The 26,565-nt window shown below is 37.0% G+C and overlaps 2 protein-coding genes across 2 annotated transcripts; both read right to left on the minus strand.

Annotated features, from left to right (window-relative positions):
* Window positions 1-1,027: 1,027 nt before the first annotated feature.
* On the minus strand, window positions 1,028-14,698 carry LOC307133787 (elongation factor 1-alpha-like). The gene is made up of 8 exons (XM_079829060.1): window positions 14,533-14,698; window positions 13,482-13,637; window positions 10,224-10,403; window positions 9,814-10,110; window positions 9,563-9,713; window positions 2,526-2,782; window positions 2,217-2,451; window positions 1,028-1,348 (listed from the first exon to the last, which is right to left on the minus strand). The coding sequence occupies exons 2-8, from the start codon at window positions 13,623-13,625 to the stop codon at window positions 1,224-1,226; spliced, it is 1,389 nt and encodes a 462-aa protein (XP_079685186.1). The 5' UTR covers window positions 13,626-13,637; window positions 14,533-14,698; the 3' UTR covers window positions 1,028-1,223.
* A 141-nt stretch (window positions 14,699-14,839) lies between these two features.
* Window positions 14,840-18,344, minus strand: LOC307133885 (elongation factor 1-alpha). Its single transcript, XM_079829197.1, has 8 exons — window positions 18,130-18,344; window positions 17,369-17,525; window positions 16,658-16,837; window positions 16,273-16,569; window positions 16,032-16,182; window positions 15,661-15,917; window positions 15,339-15,573; window positions 14,840-15,265 (listed from the first exon to the last, which is right to left on the minus strand). Exons 2-8 carry the CDS (start codon window positions 17,510-17,512, stop codon window positions 15,141-15,143), a joined length of 1,389 nt encoding a protein of 462 aa, XP_079685323.1. The 5' UTR covers window positions 17,513-17,525; window positions 18,130-18,344; the 3' UTR covers window positions 14,840-15,140.
* Between the last annotated feature and the right edge of the window lie 8,221 nt (window positions 18,345-26,565).

Genomic DNA, 26,565 nt, shown 5'->3' on the forward strand with positions numbered 1-26,565 from the left:
GTATGGATGTCAGAGTGTGGTGTGTATGTATGTATGTAATAAAAAAAATTGTGTGTGAGAAAGAGAAAAACTCAACTGCAAATCACAATTCCAACCGCTGTGCACCAGTGGAGTTTTGCTGGCATCTAATGAGGAAAAAGTTGGCACTGCGCCCAAACAAAATCTTACTGAGAGCTCATTTTTTTAGATATCAACCTCAAATTTGGAACACAGCTTTTTTAGATTTATGGCTTTGATTTTCTAGCAGTTTTAGAGTTCAACATGTTTCATAAAATATATATTTTGATAAAATATTATTCATAAATCATTTTCATAAACTTAAACCTCTATACGACATGGACATTTTTGTCCTCTATAGACCTATGTGTAACTTTTTTTAATTGATGCACAAGGGTTAAATAAACAGAATGACAGCTGTGTGTTTTATTATAGAGTTCTTCTGTGTTTAATGAAATGGTGAAAATGGGGAGGCTGTATTTTAAGTGTTAAACCAGACTATGAAATTAAAACCCCTTGCCTAGATATCTAAACAGGATAAAATTTATTAAACAAAAATATGAATGATTGGTATTTTTAATCAACAACAGTGATATATATGTGGATGACAAACAGTGTTGTTTTAGTATTATTTATATACTATTATAGTGTTTATTATTTCGAATTAGCTTACATTTTCAGTACTTTTAGTGTCACTTTTATTATTAATTTGATTAATTCCGTTTTAATTTTAGTAATTTTAGTACTTCAACTTGTTTGATTGCAGTTAGTTGCCATACCAACATTTCTAATATAAACTTTAAAAAAAAGGGTCATTTTTATATAAAATTTCATATCAATTAACAAAAAAATATTTTAGTTTTAGTTAACAATACCAGCAGACATGGCAGAAAAAAAATATTACGGCAAAAAAAAGTTGAAACTTATTTATAGTTATCATGTTCAAAAATAATTTATTTATGAATGCACTTACAATAAAACCCATTCATAGCGCTTTGACCATGACAAGAAAGAATAATGGCACAATCAGTGATGAATGATCATTGTTTATTTTACTAATCGTTTTCTCCGAATATGTTCAGAAATACATGGTTTCCTCCTTTCCTTCGAAAGCTTTTACGATGGGTTTTTATCAGCATAAGCCAGTCCTTTAAAACCGTGCTCAGGTTCTGTGACATTGCAGTGTGGGATGTCAATGAGGCTTGCTGTGTGTCTGACGGGACGATTCATTTAACTTTGGCTGCCTTCTGAGCAGACTTGGTCACCTTGCCGGAACCGGCGGCTTTCTTGTCAACAGCCTTGATGACACCAACGGCGACAGTCTGCCTCATGTCACGCACAGCAAAACGACCTGAAAAGTAGAAGCGGGATGGTAGGGAGTTTGAACACAACCAGATTTTTATTTAACATTGCATATTTAAAGGGTTAGTTCACCCAAAATTGAAAATTCTGTCATTAATTACTTACCCTCATGTCGTTCGACACCCGTAAGACCTCTGTTCATCTTCAGAACACAAACGAAGATATTTTAGATTAAATCTGATGGCTCAGAAAGGCCTCCATTGGCACAATGCACTTTACACTCTCAAGACCCTTAAAAGGTACTAAAGACGTCATTACAAAGTCCATCTCACTACAGTGGTTCTACAATAACTTTATGAATCGGCGAGAATAGTTTTTGTGCGCAAAAAACCCCTAAATAACGACTTATATAGTGATGACGATTTCAAAACACGGCCTCATGAAGCTTCAAAGCGTTATGAATCAGTGAGTCGAATCATGATTCGGATCGCGTGTCAAACCGACAAACTGCTGAAATTTGGCGATTCAAACTGCTGAATCGACTCACTGATTCATAACGCTTCGAAGCTTCATGATGCCTTGTTTTGAAATCGTCATCACTATATAAGTCGGTTTTTAGGGTTTTTTTGCGCACAAAAACTATTGTCGCCGATTCATAAAGTTATTGTAGAACCACTGTAGTGAGATGGACTTTGTAACGACGTCTTTAGTACCTTTTAAGGGTCTTGAGAGTGAACCGTGCCATTGTGCCAATGGAGGCCTTTCAGAGCCATCGGATTTACACTAAAATATCTTCATTTGTGTTCCGAAGATGAACGGAGGTCTTATGGGTGTCGAACGACATGAGGGTAAGTAATTAATGACAGAATTTTCATTTTTGGGTGAACTAACCTTTTAACATAAACGATCACACTTACCCAGTGGCGGGTACTGAGAGAAGCTCTCCACACACATGGGTTTGCCAGGGATCATAACAATAATGGCAGCATCTCCAGATTTAAGAGCCTTGGGGTTGTCCTCCAGCTTCTTGCCAGAACGACGGTCGATTTTCTCCTTGAGCTCGGAAAACTTGCAGGCAATGTGAGCTGTGTGGCAGTCCAGCACTGGGGCGTAGCCCTGAGAGATCTGACCAGGGTGGTTCAGGATGATGACCTGGGACGAAGAAGGGTACATGATAAAGCACTTTATATCCTGTCCGATGATCAATCCTATCATTTAAATCTAACCTGAGCTGTGAAGTTGGCAGCCTCCATGGGTGGGTCGTTCTTGCTGTCTCCAGCCACGTTTCCACGACGGATGTCTTTGACAGACACGTTCTTAACGTTGAAGCCGACATTGTCACCGGGGAGAGCCTCAACGAGAGACTCGTGGTGCATCTCAACAGACTTAACCTCAGTGGTCACGTTGGCAGGGGCAAAGGTCACAACCATACCAGCTTTCAGAGTTCCGGTCTCAACACGACCCACGGGCACAGTTCCAATACCTGAAGGAAAAACACGGAAAATGTTTGAGTGACAGACAGACCATCCATGGTCTCTCGTCAGAGAAAATTGTGAATGAGGTTGGAGGCAGTGTTGGTATTGTTAACTAAAACTAAAACAGACCTGCAAACTCCTCAGAGTAAAAATGGTGACAGGTTTAATATGCAAATGACACATTTCTGAGCGTGACTTAAAGAAAATGACACATTTAATATTTTAAAAATTATTTTACAACACGGAAACGCCTGGAACTCGAGGAAGTGTTGTGATGCATGACACAAAAAATAAAAGACTGACAGTAGAGGTGTAACGGTACACAAAACTGACGGTTCGGTACGTACCTCGGTTTTGAAATCACGGTTCGTTACGAGTTCGGTACAGCAGTTTTACAAAATTGCTTTTTATTTATTTTTTATATTTAACAGTGGTTTACTGAAGAAGAAAAAAAGTGTCTGTCCTTGAATTAATTAAATGATATCTAAAAGTTTATTGAAGATATTGCTGTAAACTATAAGGACCCTTACTTGCACATTAATATTAAAGGTTAACAACAGAACCCAAACCATCAGCCTAAATTCAGTTGCTATTTATTTTTAGTTATAATAACCAACACTCAAATAACATACGCAAACATGTAAACTTCACATAAGGCAGTTTTTGCATTAACTTCTAAATCTAATTATAAAATAGTTTTTTTCTCCAATTCGTTGTTGAAATATAATAATGTATATACACAGTGTCTGTCATTTTCATGACAGGTTTATTTAACATGCATTAAATAATCAAGACATCACTAACAGGTTACATAGATTATAATTAATATTTAGGCAAATATAGAGCATATATTTAGTGAAAGAGTTGATTTCTCTAGTGAATAAAATTCTGTGGACACTGAAAGACTGCCTGAGGTAAATGTGATGCTACATGACATTGTTTAGTTTACAAGCTGTTATATTGACGTCTTTCCGCCGTTGAAACACTAATTGAGCGATTACACCACATATATACATGACAGTAAGTTGTAATGTATCCTCAACACACCTTCAGATGGTCATTCATGTTTATTCTTTAGTAAGAGATGATCGATCACACTCTCCGGTTCTACGCGATTCACGTAAATGACCCAATTGACCAAGAAAACGGCGATTGTCGTCGAAAAGCGACAAGTTTGCAGGTGTGCTAAAAGCTAAAAGCAAACAAAGAGGCCAGAGTATGCCCTTTTACAAGGTCTTATTCTAGTTTTATTTTTGACGTTTTACATTGTTGCTCCTCTCTTCCCAGTCTGTCAGTAAGGCTCTGTTTAGTTCCTGTCTCTATGAAGCCCCTCCTTCTGAAAAGCACACTGTGCTCTGATTGGTCGGCTGGAGCAGTGTGTTGTGATTGGTCAACCACTTCCGCCCCTTACCATAACATTTTTATAAGCTACTGAACTGAGAAAGCCAGCCTTTAAAGGGCACCTATTATGCAAAATCCACTTTTACATGATGTTTGAACATAAATGTGTGTTGACAGTGTGTGTAAACAACCACCCTATAACGATAAAAATCCACCCAGTATTTTTTTTTTAATCCCCAAAAATCATAAGCAGTGTTTCAGAACAAGCTGTTCTCAGTTCTCAGGCCCGCCCGCAAGGTTTGACTGACACTGCCATTTTAACATAGACCGGCCCTGTGAGACCTGTAATGGCAATCCGCCATTGTTGAGAGATGTATATGCTACACCCTCTTCTAAAGACGGGGCGGGGATATGCAGCTCATTTACATTTAAAGCGGTACACACCAAAACAGCGCTTTTTATAGACAGGCCTCAAAATGACATTTTCAACACGTTATAATAAATTATCTGTGGGGTATTTTGTGCAGAAACTTCACAGACACATTTTGGGGACACGCAAGACCAATATGACTTCTTGTAAAAAAAGGGGCATAATAGGTGCCCTTTAAAGAGCACCTATCATGGAATTTTGAAATTTAATTTTCATGTAGTGTGTAACCTAGATCTAAGTGAACAAAAACATCCTACAAAGTTTGAAATATGACAGTGCACCGTATATATACAGTATATAGTTATTTTCTTTCAAAAGTAAGAGTCGACTCTGAGTCATTTTTAAGAATCGTTAGAAGACCGAAGCTTTTTCTCTGACTAGATGACGTCAACTTGTCAAGTTATTTGAATACGATACGCCCACTTATTGCGCTCCAAGACGGCAGTGAAAACTAGAAAACATCATGGCGACGAGACGCTGTGTTCTGAAGTGCCACTCAAAAGCAAACTTTTTTCATCTGCCCATGGATGAGCATTTGAAGACTAAGTGGCTTGAAGACAAACCATACATCGTCGCGATTGTGTGTTTATTATCTTCAAATGTCTCTATTTGCATGTTTCGCGATCTCAGGAAGCTTTTATTATGGACTTCTATTATGGCACATGGTATCTTCTTCGTCTGTCTGTACCATATATGGACTACATGTGCACAGAGCGCCCTCCGGCTGCCAGGATGAATTGAAAACAACACATAAGAGACATCTGCGCATTTTGAGGAAGTATTGAATAAAAAATACTCCTCTGTTTAGAAATTTGACACAGACATATGAGAATCTATCAATATTTCTCCTCATCTGCACACTTTTGAACTAAAAGCCCTGAGGGGTGTTGATTTGTCGCGAGTCTTCGTGAGGAGAATAGAGGAGTTTTTTATGAATGAGATCAGCTGAGTTACTGTCACTATAAGACTTTGATGGGCGTTCCGTTTCCGAAAATATCTGCACAGACCATAGACGGCACAGACTATACCAATGACAACTGACTGGGTCATCGGACCAATCACCGCAGATTAGCGTCACGTAAAGGCGGGGTTTTGAAAAGTGAATCACTAAAGGAATCATTTGAGAATCGCTGTCAAAACAGGTAAAAATAAATGCATATTATAAGAAAACTAAAGTCTTTTTTGTCATTGCATGCATGCAAAACTGTTGTTGTGGACTTCTAAAACAATATTTGGAACATTTTAAATGCCATAATAGGTGCTCTTTAAGGAGACAAAAGTGGATACAGGCAATAAGACGTGAAGCATTAGCGGGAACAGTGTTGGGTAATTATTACTAGTTACTGTAATTTAATTTCTTTTCCCTTGAAAAAGTAAAGTAAGGGATTACTCTTATTTTTTCTGTAATTTAATTACAGTTACTTTTGATGTAACTGAACTAAACACTGTGTATAGACTGTAGAACAATTATATATAATACAATAGTGGAATTAACATCAAAATGTAAAGTCTAACTTTAAAATGCATGTTTTTATGTATACTTATCACATTTGTAATACTTTGGTCAGTTAATAAGAATAATTGATGTAGTTTTATATTATGTTTTTGAATTAATTAAAAGAGCCGTTTCATGTCTATCCTTGAATCGCTGAACTTGAGGTTGATATAGGATTTGGAAAGTAATAATTAGTAATAAGTAATTAAATACTTTTTGGAGAGGGTAATTTGTACAGTAATCTTATTACACTATTAAAGATGTAATTAGTAACTAGTAATTAATTACCTTTTTAGAGTAACTTACCCAACACTGAGCAGGAAGAATGGGTTCATTGTGGGATCCGGACACTATTACGTGTGCCTCTCAGTTTCACATAGGGTGGTGAAATAATCCTTTGACGTGGTTAAAAATAAATAGTTTTTTTATTTTTAGCATATCCTGTCACAGATTACGTTCCCCTCCAATGGGCATAGTTCTCAGAGTAATATGACACATTGCGCTCTGTCTCAGTTGCCTGTATCCACTTTTGTCTCCTTAAACGCTCGTTTTTTTGGTGTTGACAGCTTATAAAAACTTAGTTCTGTGTTTTTTAGCTTGTTTGCTGTACACCCTGTCACACAGCAGCTTTTAGGCATTGCTCTGTTTTTGTTACAAGTCAGAAATGACAAGGAGGCCGCTTTTACGCAATACAAAGTCAATGGTGAGGGTAGGATTTGTTTCCCTAAGTTTAAAACTATTGGATCTGCTCAGAGCCGCTCTGGATCTGCCATAACCAATCGCTAACGTTTGGTCGTGACGCATGTCATCTCAAACTAGCGCACGTTCTCAGCCACTCCCTCTGTTCACTGATTGGACCGGTTAAAATTTGACCGGAGAAAACCAGAGAATATACCGCAATCCCAGACGGAGCACTGAAGGAAAATGAAAATTGAGCGGAAGTACGTAGGAGGGCGGAGCCAGGCTAGGTTTTCAGATTATTATAGTCTCTATAGAGAATATCTGGAGGTGCTTTGTAACTTTGTAGAGCTTTTCATGCTCAACAGCAACATTACACACTAAACAAAATAACCAATATAACTGGGAAACACAAAATAAATTTATTTTCATGACTCCGAAACTTAAAAAAAAAGTTAGCAAATTCCCTGTTAGTTTTGGATTCATGGAATACCATGAAACTTTACAACCGGTTTGCATTAAACACGAAAATGCCACTTACTATGTGTTACGTCCAAGGACGTGTATGTTTATTTGTTATTGCAGTGTGTCATGCATTGGGTGTTTTGCTCTCATTGCCTCTTGTTCTTGTTGGGCCAATGGTTAGAGAGTCGGACTTGTAACCTGAAGGTTGCGGGTTCGAGTCTCAGGTCCGGCAGGAATTGTCGGTGGAGGCAGTGAATAACCAGCGCTCTCCTCCACACTCAATACCACGACTGAGGTGAGACCCTTGAGCAAGGCACCAAACCCCCAACTGCTCCCCGGGCGCCGCAGCAATATGGCTGCCCACTGCTCTGGGTGTGTGTTCACGGTGTGTGTGTGTTTTCTACTGTGTGTGTGCACTTGGATGGGTTAAACACAGAGCACAAATTCCAAGTATGGGTCACCATACTTGGCCACACTTCACTTCTCTCTCGTCATTCCGGCAGGTTCATGACCAGCTGTATTCAATCTACTGATGTATGATGTGATTGGAGGATGACGAGGAGAAGCCGAGATATAAGCAGAAGTCGATCAATTGGGAAGGGAGAGAGACTTTCTTTTGGCAGGATGCATTCTTCCTCCTGTCTGCCCAGACTCTGTTCTTTGAGTTTTGGATTCTGATTGAGTGAGCTCAGGATCTTGTTGTGAGTTATTTAGTGTTACAGTCTATTTTACTTCTATATGTTCTTATGCTAAGTATGTTTGTATAGCACTCTTAATTTATTTATAATCTGGGAATTGTGCCATTTATGTTTGTACTCGTTTCTCCTGTTTTTGGGAAGGTAAGGAGAAAGGGAAGTTTGATGTCTTTTATTTCTATGATATTTTTCTAGGATATTTATTAAGATTCTTGGGTTCGTTATCCTATGTTTTGTTTGTTATTTTGGCCTTGCTCTCCCCTGAAGTATTATCCCCTGTTTTTGATTATTATTGTTATTATTTGAGATTGTATTCCTTTTGATGGGATTTGTATTCTTTATCTTTTCAAATTAAAAGCTATTATTTGAATTGGTTGTGTTGATTCTGGGACAGGAGGTTGAATTATCGTGGTTCTCTCTCCAAGATTTCTTTTAAGTTAATTTTTACTTTTTTTTTTTCATTGTTACTGACCACCAACCCTAGACGGGTAGTTATGTAACATGTGCAAGGATTAAAAATAAGGATTTGTGGTAACACTTTAGAATAATGGTCATTAGTTAACATTAGATAATGTATTAACTAACATGAACTAACCATGAGCAGTACATTTGTTACTGTATTTGTTCATCTTTGTTGACGTTAGTTAATATAAATCCATGGTTTGTTCATGTTAGTTCACAGTGCATTAACTAATGTTAACAAGATTTGAATAATGCATTAGTAAATGTTGAAATTAACATTAACAAAGATTAATAAACGCTTTATAAGTGCAGATCATTATTAGTTAATGTTAACTAATGTAGTTAACTAAAGTTAACTAATGACCATTATTCTAAAGTTTTACCGGATTTTTTACAATTTATACCCTATAAAATATTTTAGAGTTTGGCATAACTAGATACATTTATATCCATCATAACAATTTCCATGAGGTTATAAGATTTTATTCATTTACATGACTTTTCCAGGTCTAAAAATCATACTTTTTCAAATTTGACTTCCCATAAATATATATATAGGGGGTGAATTAAAACAAGAAATATCTTGATTTTTACTTGGTTTAGCTTGTTTTATGTTATTTGATATAATGTTGAGAGGTTGAGAATCACTGCTCTAGAATGTACTGAGAAAATTAAAAGAGTGTTGAAATTATACCAGCTAGCGCATTAATTATGGCAGCCCCGACATACTAAAACTAATAGAACCAAATAAACAAACTGAAATGAAAACTACAAATTAGATTACAAACCAACTAAACTGAAAAGACAAATAACAAAATGTAAGATATATATAGGACAGTCAAAAGATTAATCGCGATTAATCGCATCCAAAATAAAAGTTTGTGTTTACATAATATATGTGTGTGTACTCTGTTAATTATTATTTATAAATAAATACACACACAAGCATGTATATATTAAGAAAAAAATATTATTTTTATATATAAAACATTTATATTTATATATTATAGATTATATAAATGTATATGCAGTATATACATGCAAATGTTTCTTAAATATATACATGAATGTGTGTATTTATATATAAATAATAATTAACAGAGTACACACACATATATTATGTAAACACAAACTTTTATTTTGGATGCGATTAATCGCGATTAATCTTTTGACAGCCCTAATATATATATATATATAGACCGTGGTTGGTGGTAAATGTTACCTCCAATCTTGTAGACGTCCTGCAGAGGCAGGCGGAGAGGCTTGTCGGTGGGCCGACTGGGTGGCAGGATGGAGTCCAGAGCCTCGAGAAGGGTAACCCCGCTGGCAGCGCCTTCCTTCCTCTCAATCTTCCACCCCTTGAACCAGCCCATCTATTATCCATGAAGAAAATGCAATGGAAAAAGCATGAAAAATCACAGTTTAGAAGCATCTCTGCAACTTCTTCCAACACAGACAAAAGCAGACGCTCACGTTTGTGCTGGGCTCCAGCATGTTGTCACCATGCCATCCAGAGATTGGGACGAAGGCAACGGTGGCCGGGTTGTAGCCGATCTTCTTGATGTAGGCGCTGACTTCCTTGGTGATTTCCTCATAACGCTTCTGGCTGTAAGGGGGCTCGGTGGAGTCCATCTTGTTGACTCCAACAATAAGTTGTTTGACTCCCAGAGTGTAGGCAAGCAGGGCATGTTCACGGGTCTGTCCGTTCTTGGAGATACCAGCCTCAAACTCACCAACACCAGCAGCGACGATCAGCACGGCACAGTCAGCCTGGGGTGGGGAAGGAAACAAATAAAAATCATATTCAAACAAAAAATAATGCACTAAAATCATTATCCACAGCAACCTGTGATTGATATGTTGAAATACAAAACAAATCCTACCTGAGAAGTACCAGTGATCATGTTCTTGATGAAGTCTCTGTGCCCAGGGGCATCAATGATGGTGACGTAGTACTTTGCGGTCTCGAACTTCCAGAGGGAAATATCGATGGTGATACCACGCTCACGCTCGGCCTTCAGTTTGTCCAGCACCCAGGCATATTTGAAGGAGCCCTTACCCATCTTAATGCAGAAAAATATTCAGAAGCATATCATGGATGTATGGATGGATCAAGCATACAAACAACAGACAATTGGATAAATGGATGGATGGATAGATAGACAGAAGATGGATGGCTGGATGATGGATGGATGAAATGACAAGATGGATGGATGGATGGATGGCTGGATGATGGATGGATGAAATGACAAGATGGATAGATAGATAGATAGATAGATAGATAGATAGATAGATAGATAGATAGATAGATAGATAGATAGATAGATAGATAGATAGATAGATAGATAGATAGATAGATAGATAGATAGATAGATAGATAGATAGATAGATAGATAGATAGATAGATAGAATGACAGAAGATAGATGGATGAAATGACAGAAGATGGATGGATGATGGATAGATAGGTAGATAGATAGATAGATAGATAGATAGATAGATAGATAGATAGATAGATAGATAGATAGATAGATAGATAGATAGATAGATAGATAGATAGATAGATAGATAGATAGATAGATAGATAGATAGATAGATAGATAGATAGATAGATAGATAGATAGATAGATAGATAGATAGATAGATAGATAGATAGATGGAATGACAGAAGATGGAAGGATGGATGAAATGACAGAAGATCGATAGATAGATAGATAGATAGATAGATAGATAGATAGATAGATAGATAGATAGATAGATAGATAGATAGATAGATAGATAGATAGATAGATAGATAGATAGATAGATAGATAGATAGATAGATAGATAGATAGATAGATAGATAGATAGATAGATAGATAGAATGACAGAAGATAGATAGATAGATAGATAGATAGATAGATAGATAGATAGATAGATAGATAGATAGATAGATAGATAGATAGATAGATAGATAGATAGATAGATAGATAGATAGATAGATAGATAGATAGATAGATAGAATGACAGAAGATAGATAGATAGATAGATAGATAGATAGATAGATAGATAGATAGATAGATAGATAGATAGATAGATAGATAGATAGATAGATAGATAGATAGATAGATAGATAGATAGATAGATAGATAGATAGATAGATAGATAGATAGATAGAATGATAGATGGAATGACAGAAGATAGATAGATGGATGAAATGACAGAAGATGGAAGGCTGGATGAAATGACAGAAGATGGATGGATGATGGATGATAGATAGATAGATAGATAGATAGATAGATAGATAGATAGATAGATAGATAGATAGATAGATAGATAGATAGATAGATAGATAGATAGATAGATAGATAGATAGATAGATAGATAGATAGATAGATAGATAGATAGATAGATAGATAGATAGATAGATAGATAGATAGATAGATAGATGAAATGACAGAAGATGGATGGATGATAGATAGATAGATAGATAGATAGATAGATAGATAGATAGATAGATAGATAGATAGATAGATAGATAGATAGATAGATAGATAGATAGATAGATAGATAGATAGATAGATAGATAGATAGATAGATAGATAGATAGATAGAATGACAGAAGATAGATAGATAGATAGATAGATAGATAGATAGATAGATAGATAGATAGATAGATAGATAGATAGATAGATAGATAGATAGATAGATAGATAGATAGATAGATAGATAGATAGATAGATAGATAGATAGATAGATAGATAGAATGACAGAAGATAGATAGATAGATAGATAGATAGATAGATAGATAGATAGATAGATAGATAGATAGATAGATAGATAGATAGATAGATAGATAGATAGATAGATAGATAGATAGATAGATAGATAGATAGATAGATAGATGGAATGATAGATGGAATGACAGAAGATAGATAGATGGATGAAATGACAGAAGATGGAAGGCTGGATGAAATGACAGAAGATGGATGGATGATGGATGATAGATAGATAGATAGATAGATAGATAGATAGATAGATAGATAGATAGATAGATAGATAGATAGATAGATAGATAGATAGATAGATAGATAGATAGATAGATAGATAGATAGATAGATAGATAGATAGATAGATAGATAGATAGATAGATAGATGAAATGACAGAAGATGGATGGATGATAGATAGATAGATAGATAGATAGATAGATAGATAGATAGATAGATAGATAGATAGATAGATAGATAGATAGATAGATAGATAGATAGATAGATAGATAGATAGATAGATAGATAGAATGACAGAAGATAGATAGATAGATAGATAGATAGATAGATAGATAGATAGATAGATAGATAGATAGATAGATAGATAGATAGATAGATAGATAGATAGATAGATAGATAGATAGATAGATAGATAGAATGACAGAAGATAGATAGATAGATAGATAGATAGATAGATAGATAGATAGATAGATAGATAGATAGATAGATAGATAGATAGATAGATAGATAGATAGATAGATAGATAGATAGATAGATAGATAGATAGATGGAATGATAGATGGAATGACAGAAGATAGATAGATGGATGAAATGACAGAAGATGGAAGGCTGGATGAAATGACAGAAGATGGATGGATGATGGATGATAGATAGATAGATAGATAGATAGATAGATAGATAGATAGATAGATAGATAGATAGATAGATAGATAGATAGATAGATAGATAGATAGATAGATAGATAGATAGATAGATAGATGAAATGACAGAAGATGGATGGATGATAGATAGATAGATAGATAGATAGATAGATAGATAGATAGATAGATAGATAGATAGATAGATAGATAGATAGATAGATAGATAGAAGACAGATGGATGAAATGGCAGTAGATAGACAGACAGATAGCTCTCTTTTCAAACAACTGTTTGGACTGTTGAAATTATAATAATTCTCAAACATTTCATGAATGGTTATATTCTAATGAAAATTGCAAGCATCTATACTCGGTTAGTTTGGATATTCAGCAACTGCCCAATACCAATACCAAACTCTAGATGTCGCCCACAACACATGCTGTTGAAAAGACACGCCCAGAAAAAACTTGTCATCGAGATATATTAGTCATCGGAAGTCACCCGGCTAATGACGTACCTCAGCGGCTTCTTTCTCGAACTTCTCGATGGTTCTCTTATCGATGCCTCCACATTTGTAGATCAGATGGCCGGTGGTGGTGGACTTGCCAGAATCGACGTGGCCGATAACCACGATGTTAATGTGGACCTTTTCCTTACCCATATTGTAAATGTACTGTGGGAAGACATTGCTGGTTTAATTTCGACGGCATAAACATTGCCCGGACGTTTAAACACACATTACACATTGTGTTCAAAGTATTGGAATATCTATGGCAACAATAACAAAAAAAATTCACAACGGAAAATGACATGCGCCGTGCACAACTCAAGGCGCGCGCATTCCAGTCAGAGCAATCTGCGTGAACGCGCAGCATTGTTGCCATGACCATTTTCACAGACAGATGACGCGTTTTAACGGTCATCGGCATTGTAAATCCTGCAAAGTTCGCATATTTCAAATTTTCTTCAAATGTACATTTATAACGCTATACTTTGTATTAGATCACCTTTACAAAAATACACGAAAAAAACGAGTTTAGTCAGCTGTGAGGGAGGGTGTATCTAATACAGCAGCTATGCAAGTGACGGTTAACCGCATAGGACAATAACGTGCGATTAACCGTCAAAAATCGCAAATCACTTGGACCTGCTTCAGACTGACATTGAATGCAGAGTTATTACATTAAAAACCCTGCATTTTACCTGAAGAAATCTAATATTAGTCTTTCCTTCAAGTGCAGGCTTTCTAGCTAAATCTGGCAACCCTCCCCTCCCTCTATTCACTTGTCCTCCATGTTGAAGGACTGGAATGACAGAACCAGCCATGTTCTCTCCAGCCTTGCCAATAAGTCTATGCTCAATACATTTGTATGTCACGGAAAAGGGGGCTATAGAGTAATCAAAGGAAATGTTATGTAATCAGATTGTCAAAGCTGAAAAAAAAAAAAAAACCTGGTCAGAACCAGTTAGCCTTAAGGAAAATAGACGTACATAAAAGGACCCTTTACCCCTTATACGAAGGTTAATCAGCTCATGGATTAAGAGTGAATAAAACGCAGTAAACTTACCCGACTAAAAGCACTACAGACAGCCCCGAGCAGACTGGAGAAAAAGGAGCGAGTCTCACCGATCGGCTAAATTTATACCGGTTCAGACAGGGGTGGGATATGAAAACTCTTAGACACATAGATACTGCTCAGATGAGGGGTACCATTGGTAGCTTTTCTGCGCACTCACTATTTGCGATTGGAGGATGAGACATCACTAAAGCGGGCTGCAACACGTGTTAAAACAGCTGCAATGACCATGACAAATCATCTTACAGTCGCTCATCCTGAATCCCACCCAGTTCCCATTCATAACAGGAGACGGAGCACAATTTCAATTTTTTAATACCTTTATTAGTTTATTCAGCAGCTTCTTTCCAAATTTTACTGTGGCAACAGGTGCAGTTCTAAACCATTTCAACACAAATTTAATAACTGAAAGAGGCACTATCAGTCAATCAATAACGCCACACACTTAATCCAAGTTGTTTTCCTTTCCTGCGAAAATTTTTCCGATGAGTTTTAATCAGCATTAGCCAGTCCTTAAGTAGAGTGCCCAGGTTTAGAGAAATTCCAGGAGGTTGGGAAGAACACACCACAACCTTTGGAACCGCGTGATAGAGGGGATTTCACTTGGTCTTGGCAGCCTTCTGTGCCGACTTCGTGACTTTGCCGGAACCGGCGGCTTTCTTCTCCACGCTCTTGATGACACCAACGGCGACGGTCTGCCTCATGTCACGCACAGCGAAGCGACCTGTGGATGGAGAACGATTAGCGTCGAGTTTGACACAAGCTGCGAGGGAACGTCGATTGGCTTGTTAACTTACCAAGAGGGGGGTAGGTAGAGAAGCTCTCCACACACATGGGTTTGCCAGGGATCATCTCAACAATGGCAGCATCTCCAGATTTAAGAGCCTTGGGGTTGTCCTCCAGCTTCTTGCCAGAACGACGGTCGATTTTCTCCTTGAGCTCCGCAAACTTGCAGGCAATGTGAGCTGTGTGGCAGTCCAGCACTGGGGCGTAGCCCTGAGAGATCTGACCAGGGTGGTTCAGGATGATGACCTGCAAGATGACACATGTTAGTATAGGCGTTTACGTTAAGACTGACTTGATGCGAGCAAAAAACCAGGACGATGGAGAAGGCCTAACCTGAGCCAGGAAGCTGCCGGCCTCCATGGGTGGGTCGTTCTTGCTGTCTCCAGCCACGTTTCCACGACGGATGTCTTTGACAGACACGTTCTTAACGTTGAAGCCGACGTTGTCACCAGGAGTGGCCTCGGTTAGAGACTCGTGGTGCATTTCAACGGACTTAACTTCAGTGGTCACGTTGGCAGGGGCGAAGGTCACAACCATACCAGGCTTGAGGACACCGGTCTCCACACGACCCACGGGCACAGTTCCAATACCTGAAGAGATTAATTATGTTTATTTTTAAGACCATGCCAGCTTCTTACTAAAAAAAAGATAACTAATTGGCTTAACTTGGTTATGCCGCTTCATAAGAGTGTATTAATACAAACCTCCAATTTTGTAGACATCCTGAAGTGGCAGACGGAGAGGCTTGTCGGTGGGACGGCTTGGGGGCAAGATGGCATCCAGGGCATCAAGAAGAGTAACACCACTACCATTACCCTCCTTGCGCTCGACCTTCCATCCCTTGAACCAGCCCATCTAAAAACATAGATAAACAATGTCAATTAAACCCCAAAAACACTGCATTTTCAAAGTCAACTTTAGTCAAAATAAGCAAAAAGTTATTACGTTTGTGCTGGGCTCCAGCATGTTGTCACCATGCCATCCAGAGATTGGGACGAAGGCAACACTGGCGGGGTTGTAGCCGATCTTCTTGATGTAGGCGCTGACTTCCTTGGTGATTTCCTCAAAACGAGCCTGGCTGTAAGGGGGCTCGGTGGAGTCCATCTTGTTGACTCCAACAATAAGTTGTTTCACTCCCAGGGTGAAAGCCAGGAGGGCATGTTCACGGGTCTGTCCGTTCTTGGAGATACCAGCCTCAAACTCACCAACACCACCAGCAACAATCAGCACGGCACAGTCAGCCTGGGGTGGGGAAGAAAAAGACCAGTTAAACCACACCCATCTTCTAACACCCAAAGAGCACAATTGTGAGAATTGAGTGTCATCCTACCTGAGAAGTACCAGTGATCATGTTCTTGATGAAGTCTCTGTGCCCAGGGGCGTCAATGATGGTGACGTAGTACTTTGCGGTCTCGAACTTCCAGAGAGCGATATCGATGGTGATACCACGCTCACGCTCGGCCTTCAGTTTGTCCAGCACCCAGGCATATTTGAAGGAGCCCTTACCCATCTGTTGGACAAAGATATTAAACGTTAATAAAAAGGCAGGCATTAATTTAACATGAAACATGTTGCATTAGTAAGACAAAAGAAAAGGGTACAACTTAATTGTCCATCGGGGAAGCGATTGGATCTTTGTTGTGTGCTATTGCTGATCTCATGTGACTAACAGGTTGTCCTGCCCTCACATCAGTAAAGTCATTGCAAGAGGAAGGGGAAAAATCATTTTGTTTAAGGATAAGGGCACAAACTAAACTTAGAATTTTTTTTTTTAGACTGTCACTAGATTTCAATAAGACTACGCCAATTTAAATGTAAAGTGATTTGAGAAGTTTAACTGCTTAAACAGCGCACATGTTGCTCGGCCTACGAGGCGCCATTACAGAAACTGCAACGTCAGCCGCTTAAGCTCCGCCCACTCCCACACCCAGCCGGCTTGAGCCCAGGAACGCGTGCTACCGCCGCCATTTTGGCTCTTGGTACCCCAACTTGTGCCGCAATCATTTCACGAACAAAACAGTTTTAGTGTTAAAACACTCACCTCAGCGGCTTCCTTCTCGAACTTCTCAATGGTTCTCTTGTCGATTCCACCGCATTTGTAGATCAGATGTCCGGTGGTGGTGGACTTTCCGGAGTCGACGTGGCCGATAACCACGATGTTAATGTGGACCTTTTCCTTTCCCATGATTGATTAGTTTCTGTATTAGAAAAGGGGGACATGGAAAGCTCAGTATCGCACAAGACACGTAGACATTTTTCATATTTAATAGCAGTAATTGGAGATTTCGCAACACAAGTAACGTTAAAAGATGACCCATAGTTTCAACCGGCCTAGTTCACCACACGGCAACTGCGACACGTGTTTCTGTAGAGTAGCCCGGTATTAAGTTACAAGAAATATCTAAAATGTCTGAAAGGCATCCATAAGGAGGCAGACATCTGGCTCTCTCGAGCACTAGTAACAGCTGTTGGATGCGAGAATGTGTGGAAGCCTTTTAACAGGCCCGTGGCTTCAAGCCGCTCAGTGCCTTTGTTCTTTAACCGGTTCCCGTTCTTTGAACGGTAAACGTACACGAAACAGTGGAAAAATTAATTAACCCCATCAGCTTTAAACACACAAATAAAAACAATTAAAACGCAAAATTAAGAATGAAACAGTACAAAAAAAACCGTTGAGCAACGGAACAGCAAAAATGTAAAAAAACCGTCAATCCGGAACAAATTTAAATGTATCCAAAAGTTCTAAAAACACAATAACTGACACAAAAAACCCGCGGCCTAGCAAACAGAGAAAGAACTCACCAGGATTGAGAGATCACTCCTCAGCTGCTGCTCCCCTTTGCCAGGTAACAGAAAGAGGAAGAAAATGGTTTGGTTGGAGAATTTATACACGGGAGGAGGACCGACTGGGCTGCAACCCCCCGCTTCCTCTCCCTCCCTAATCGACCCGCAAATCACACACAATTGAGTGAAATTCTTCCCGCCTCGTCATACACACGTCACTACTTTGTTTCACTGATCATCGGGTTCACTGTTTATTCTTTTTTTATTGTATTATTACAGTATATAATACACTGTATACTCTCTTTTTTCGATTTGTTGTAGTTTATATGTGTTCAATATTTGTATATGTTGGATATGACTATTGTCATGTTCATTAATATTTGTAATGTGACTAGCATTTAAATTAAAATCTTTATTTAGTAATTTCTCTCGGGCCAAAGCACGAAAAATTGTCAGGTTTTGTATTAATAACAAAGTTAAGGAAGTGTCTTCACAAAATACTTCACATAATTGATCCTGCTAAACGTGTTTGGGAGATATTTAAGCTCTAAGAAAAAGATAATAAGCTATTTTTGCGTCTGTTTTTTTCCACTGTATTTATTCAAGATTATTTTGGAAAGATTTAGAAACTATTATAAATAGAAAACTGAAGTTTATGATATATATTTGTGTATTTTATGTGCTTTTTATACTCTGACAATTTGGAATGTAAAGAACAACATATTATACACTTATTTATTTTATTAGGAAAATATTATATACATAAAAAGAAGTGGAACACGTTATAAATGACTTTAAATTATATGTAAATCTTTTGGAACAAAAGCGCTGAAAACATGTAATGCTTTGAAAGCACTGGTATTTATTTTTGTATTATTATTTTTAATTTCCTGTCAGATAATGTGAGTATAATATCTCTTGTTCTTGTGACATTGAATAAAGTTTTTTTTAATAATAATAAGAAAAAGTTCAGTTTTTGAAAAAATATTTATTAGTAATACAAATATTGTACAAAAATAGTCTCAAATAACTTCATTAGAAACATACTCAATATACTTTATCCCTTTTTTTGTGTTCTGTGTTTGGAGATGGCGTGAAGTTTGGCGAACACTGGATACATTTTATTTTAATAACAAGTAAAAACATAACGTTTTAAATTAGATTTTGATTACTCTTGTAATTTCTGTGAAGGTGGAAAGGAAACTATTTTTCATTTATTTTTCCAGTGTATATACATACTTACAAATTAAGCTTTTGTTAAAACTCATATAAAATCAATATTAAAAAAAATTACTCGTATAATATTTAGTTTGACATTCTTGTCAACATTCTCTGAAGGTTATGCCCATCCTATATCACTGCAAAATAGGAAAAATTATATTTATAATTATATGGGACCCAGGAATAGACTTTTGTCCACTGTAGTGGACATTATATTTTAGTGAATTTCTCTGACATCATACATGTCACATGTCACAGTTTTAAGTCTGGATGTCCCGTAAAGAGCACATTTGGGGCTTTGCAGAGATTTCCAAATGTTTGGAGGTTTCCCCAGGACAACAACTTCTTCTTGGTCTTTAAAAACGGCTGACATTAATGTTTAGCACTCTTATGGAAATATGATAATATTTTGTAATTATAATTTAAATCGGATTAATTTTCAAATTTGTTTGTTATAAATCAACATCTCAGGAAAATGTTATGGGGTTTCTAATCAAAATATGACTTCCTGTTACAAAACAGGGCATTGATTTCATAAATGACCACTGTAGTGGACGCCAGGACTTAAAGCATGTTTATCAGGCATTCTGGAGACACAACAAGTGAATAGGGAAATAAATTACATATCAATATTCATATGAAATATTATTATGAAAATATTGCCAATTATTACTCCCATTATTACACTTCTATTTTCATGACATGTTGCACCAAGAACACATTAATATGCAAATTAGATGCATTGTATTGAATGGGAAAATGCAAGTTTGGCCATTTTACCCACATTTTGCATAATGTAAAATGGTATATCAATGCATTTATCTTTCATAACATAGTTCAGAATCATCTTTTATCAAAGATGGTTAAAAAAAATGAAATCTAAAAATTTATGGGTGAATTAAAAATAAATCCCATTGTTTTTGCGTATACATGCAATTTCATTTTCCTGGTGTACTACAGAGGACATATCATAACATATGAATAAAATATATATACTTATGCTCTAAAAAATGTAATGACAGGAACAAATATAATAAAGAAAAGAAATCTGGGTCCCAGGAGGATATGGAAAACTTAATTAAGAAAAAAATTGAACATTGCTTTGCATCTGAGTGGATTTGACATAATAATACACTTCAATGATCATGGAATTGAGAAAGATGAGGCATAATTCATATAAATGTTAATATTAATGGGAAACTCCAAACCAAATTTTTCTTACTTTAAAAATGATTTCAAGCTTTATTGCTCTTCACAAGTAAAAAAGGCCATTTATAACATTTTAAGCATGCATTATGTTTTCCTTTTGCTATTATTATTGTGTTATTGTCCTCTGGTTCTGTTTCATTATATTTGACTTTAGTTATTTCTTTATTTTTACTTATGAATGAATATGTCTCAGTGTATTTTTCTGGTTTATGGCATTGATTAATGCATTTTTACAAATATTTGAGATATGCTGCTATACATGTTACTGAATATATACCACGTCTTTTGAGATACCAAATACACAAAGGCCAATACATTATAATGTTTTAAAACGTGAATGGTTATGTATATCTGTCTCTAGTCGTAATTTCGATTGTCACAAGATGCTTAAGTTTTTGGTGTCCTTATGATGAATGACAGCAGTCAACACTTTAAAACTGAAACTGCGTTATGTATCAGTGATTGAATTTGGGTTAAATTGAATCACTTCATCATATTTACTTCTTAATCTAGTCCATGTTTAATTCTTTGGTTTTGGTCAAAGTAGCCCTAAGGTTTACTGTGTGTGAAAAATATACACATCCACATGTCTTTTTCATCTGACAGTAAAAAAACATGCATCAGTGACTGTGTTTTATTTTATGTTATGAAACTACACTGGAGACATTGTGATCAGTCCTGTATGCAAATGATTCAGCAATAGCACAGAGTTGATAAGGGCACTCAGGTTCATTGTCTCAGATGCATCTCCACCCGATGGTTCATCTTTTCAGATTCAAATGCGATCAGATAGGACTATTTGCAGAATGGTGAGATTTTAACCAGCCCATTTTAAAACATAAGCCCATGGGAGGCAACGAAACTTTCGTAATTTCCCTGAGTCTGCATGCATTTAATTGTTTTAAGGGAATCTTCAATTCCCTTCAATGCTATATTCGGGAGTTAATGCCATCCCAAATGTCTCGCATTCCTCGTAGCTTTATTTCAAATAGCTGGCATCTCTAATTTACTCTCTCTAGGTAACAGATGCTTGGTCGACAGCTGCTATTTTCAGTCAAGAGCAGCACAGACACACAGTGATAATCAAGTCTAAAAGTCAAAGACCTCACTGGAAAGCCAGGATTGTTTTATTTAAACCTGCTAATAAATGTTTGAGGAATGCGGGGGAACATGATAAAACAGGTTTTACACAGACGTGTGGAGTTCATGCAGTTCAAAAGTGCTGCTGTTATTAAAAAGAAAAAGGGCATAAAACTGTTATACTTTGTAGACCAATATTTCACTATAGGATAGACGTGTTTGTGCCCCACATCAGATATTACACAGACGCCAGTGATAAGGATTGACTGTCCATTGAGTGAAATATAATTACACTTTAAAAACTGCTGGGTTAAAAATAACCCAAGTTGGGTTGAAAATGGACTAACCCAGCAATTGGGTTGTTTTAACCCAGCGGTTGGGCTAAATGTTTGCTTAAAACAACCCAATTGCTGGGTTTGGGTTAGTGTAGTCATTGCATTAGCAGTACTGATGTAATTTTCTTTAGACATTGTCCTTCATGCAAGCAATCAACAGACAATACATATAAATAAAAAGCTGAATTATGTGCATTAATAATAATGAGACAATACGCAGGGCAGCATAAACCACACTAAAAAATTCTGGGCAATTGGGTTGCAAACATTTAACCCAACCGCTGTGTTAAAACGACCCATTCACTGGGTTAAAACAACCCGATTGCTGGGTTAGTCCATTTTCAACCCAACTTGGATTTATTTTTAACCCTGCATTTTTTAGAGTGCAGTTAAATTTGCAATATTAAGTAATTTAGTAAAATTAAGTTTAGGGGACATTGGAATTGTATTATTTGTGTCCCAAAAAGACATAAAATGACGAAACTACATACTGTACACTGCATACATAAACATGCGGTGTTCATGACATGGAATATTCCATTAATATATGATAATTATGCAATTTTTCTTTCAGCTGTCGTTATTCAATTTTGAAATGAGAAATGTTATTTAAATTTTTTTTAAATAAGTTTGTTTACCTGTCAACTTAATGCTTGGGAAACAACTAATCTACATAATAAAAGACTCTGATTTAGTCAACCCGAACCTCCCTGGTAAGTAAATAATCAAATAAATCCCTTTAAAAGTCTCTATAATAATCATGATTATTGTCTTCTTTAACAGTAATCCTAGAAAATGAAGGAAACCGAATTATGCTGGGAGCCACCAGTCATAAGACTGAAATCAAAAAGAGATTCCTCAGCAATTGAGTAAAAAAAAAAAATGTTGGCACATGTGAATTGCGGTGATTCCCACTTTCTCTTTCTTCTTTCCTCACTGCACACACACACACACACACACACACACACACACACACACACACACACACACACACACACACACACACACACACACACACACACACACACACATGCACGCTCACACACACGCACACACACACATGCACGCTCACACACACATGCACGCTCACACACACATGCACGCTCACACACACGCTCACACACACACACACACACACACACACACACACACACACACACACACACACACACACACACACACACACACACACACACACACACACACACACACACACACACACACTCACACACACACACACACACACACACACACACACATGCACGCTCACACACACACACACACACACACACACACACTCACACACACACACACACACACACACACACACACACACACACACACACATGCACGCTCACACACACACACACACACACACACACACACACACACACTCTCTCTCTCTCTCACACACACACGCGCACACTCTCTCTCTCTCTCTCTCTCTCTCTCTCACACACACACACACACACACACACAGCTGTCTGGAGTCCCACCCCAACATACAAACACAAATCCTACCCTGTTTCAAACCAGTGAAGGTCTTTTTGTTTATTGGGACGACTCTTGGCGTCAGGTCTGACCTGTTTGCCTGGTTCATGCAGCAGCCCAACGCTAACAGGCCTAATGTCTGCTCATTCAGATCCATTGCCATTTGGTCTCTATCTCAAGCGCTCCACAAGTGTGGGGGAGGCACAGGGAATGTGTGCCACCAATCAACGTCAGTGTCTGGCATGAGATCAGTGTTGAGTCATGTAATACAGAAGGAAAGGCCTGAACCTCTCTCTCTCTCTCACACACACACACACACACACACACACACCAAGCCTCATTGTAAGATAGCTTTAGTATTATGGCTTCATTTTTAAGTATTGCAGCAATGCTTATATCATAGTTTTGCCTCATAAACCGGTTTCTGCAAAATGAGTAAATGCAAATGTAATGTACATAAACATTTTCATGATAGCAATGTTATACATCTTCGTTTGTAGGCATGAAATGGAAGTTTCTATAGTATTTCTTCCCTATTAGTAAAGCGGCTTCATATATTGGGGCGGGGCTTGATTTTGTCCGTGGGGAATTGATTGAATGGTTGTGGTTTCCTATTGGTCGATCTCATGTGAGTGACAGGTTGCCCCGCCCTCACACCAGTACACACATCATCAGAAAAGAGCATTTTGCTGCAGAAGGGAGGGGTAATTTTGATTAAAGATTACGAGGTGTATGAATTTAAGAAAATAATCATGCGCACGGATAAATCATTTATAATAAATACGCCAATATTCCATGAAAAAAAAAAGTAATATGTAATTGTTTTGCCGCTAGAGGTGTAGCTTGATGGCGCTTTGATTTCGTGGAGCGGCACAAGTTGGGGTACCAAGAGCCAAAATGGCGGTTCCTGGGCTCAAGCCGGCTGGGTGTGGGAGTGGGCGGAGCTTAAGCGGCTGAAGTTGCAGTTTCTGTAATGGCGCCTCGTAGCAAACAAGATTATTTTGTTGTTGATGAATGTATCCAAACAGTTGCTCACCTGTCTAATAAAACACATAATGTATTAAAGCGTCTTTGGCGTTTCCATGGTTTCTGCGGAAATCGAGGTAACGTGGGTATGATGACATTGATAGGTGTCCTAGTTAAAATTGCTTATTTCTCTGAATTTAAACATTCTTGGAAACATTTGGGAGTATGTAAGTACACAAGTCAACAAAATATAGGCTACAACATTGTTCTAGTGGGTTTTGGATATTTTAACAAAAAAATCTTACATATTGTGCCTTTAAATCAGATATGAAATACATGACTTGACACAATTGTTCTCTAGTTCTAAAGTTAAAACTCCAGTAAAAGAACATTGTCATTGTCAAAACAATATTTTAAAATATTCAAACATATCATACCTTAAAAAATAGGCATGAAAATGTAAAATATAGTCCTAAATATTAGGCTAACCTCACGGCTACTTATCACAAAGAAAAAGCACCATTAAGCTAAAAGGTAGAAACCTTCCTCCCCCTCAAAGCAACAAACTTACACTTGCAAATCCCCTCCGTGTGTTATGCATTTTTAAGGTGTAATGTAAATGGTTGGGGATCAGGGAAACAAAGGTCATGTGTGAGAACCCCACAGATCTGTCTCAGACCTTTGGTGAGAATGCAAATTAATGAAAGGAAGTCATTCCTATTCACTTCACAACTGCTAAAAAGAAGTTAGAAAATATAGAAAATATAAAATTTGACTCATCTACAGTAAAAAAAGCCTTTTTTCTTAAATATTTACCCATTTCAATTAATAGTAAAATTCAATTTTAATTAAATGGAATAATCCTTACATATTTAAATTGAATAATTGATGAAATTATGATTATTCAATTAAAATATGGGATTATTCAATTCATTTTGATAGAATTTTACTATTATTTGAAATGCGTAAAACAAAAACAAAAAAGGCTTAATTTTTTTGAGTGTATTAAAAAACTAGTTCATATATAGGCTTCATAAGCTTAATATGTTTCCCTAGATAAGATATTTCAGGCAGGAAGGAAAATATGACTCATCTACAGTAATATATAATATAACTGGGTATGTTAGGGCAAGATCAAGTTCATAGAGCAAATACTTTGCTCCTTTGAACAGCTAGTAAAACTGTAACACAAGAAAGGTTATTTTATGACTCTCTCTCAGGTTTATTTTTGTCTGCCAGGCCATTTATTTACACATAATTTTGGAAATATGGAATGTGTTTTTTTACAATAGGAACAATTAAAAAAGACTAACGTACAATACTCAAGGATATTCGGTGTATCACATTAAATGTCGCACTATATATATATATATATATGTATCAACGAAACAAAGTGAGGTTACATTCCATTCTTCACGCTTACATCATGTAAATAAACACGTGAGATCTTGCCGCATTCACTAAAGTACATCCGGGTCGTTTTCTCAACAGCGCTGAGGTAAATCAATAGTGTAATACCGGAGGCAGTGTCATTGGTCATATATATCTGGTATTATTGGCCATTAACTGTTTTAGTTATGGGACTACACATTTCTAATATCCATAGAATTTAAACACAGTACTATCTGCTGTAAAATTTGAGAGATATTCTTATAATTCAACCGTTTATCATAATCACTGATGTGATGCGCCACCTGCTGGCCGTCACCGCGTCAGTTAAAGGGACAGTTCACCCAAAAATGAAAACTCACCCTCAAGTTGTTTCAAACCTGTATGAGTTTCTTTCTTCTGTTGAACACAAAACAATATTTTTGAAGAATGTTGGTAACCAGACAGTTGATGGCACCCATCGTATTTTTTCCCTATTCAATGGCCACTGTCAAATGTGTGGTTACCAACCTTCTTCAAAAAATATTGGTTTGTGTTCAACAGAAGAAACTCATACGGGTTTGGAACAATTTGAGGGTGAGTAAATGACAACATTTTCATTTTCGGGTGATCTATCCCTTTAATAAGAGTGTGGTTGGCTCTAATGACCTTGTATATCATTTACACTGTAGCCGTTAAAATTATTCGGCTTATTTACTTTTTATTCGCACGTTTGATTAATGATCTGTTCACTTGCAGAAAACAAGTGCTGACAAAGTAGATG

Source organism: Gobio gobio (genome assembly GCF_949357685.1).
Source record: "Gobio gobio genome assembly, chromosome: 11".
In the NCBI taxonomy this organism is placed as follows: Eukaryota; Metazoa; Chordata; class Actinopteri; order Cypriniformes; family Gobionidae; genus Gobio; species Gobio gobio.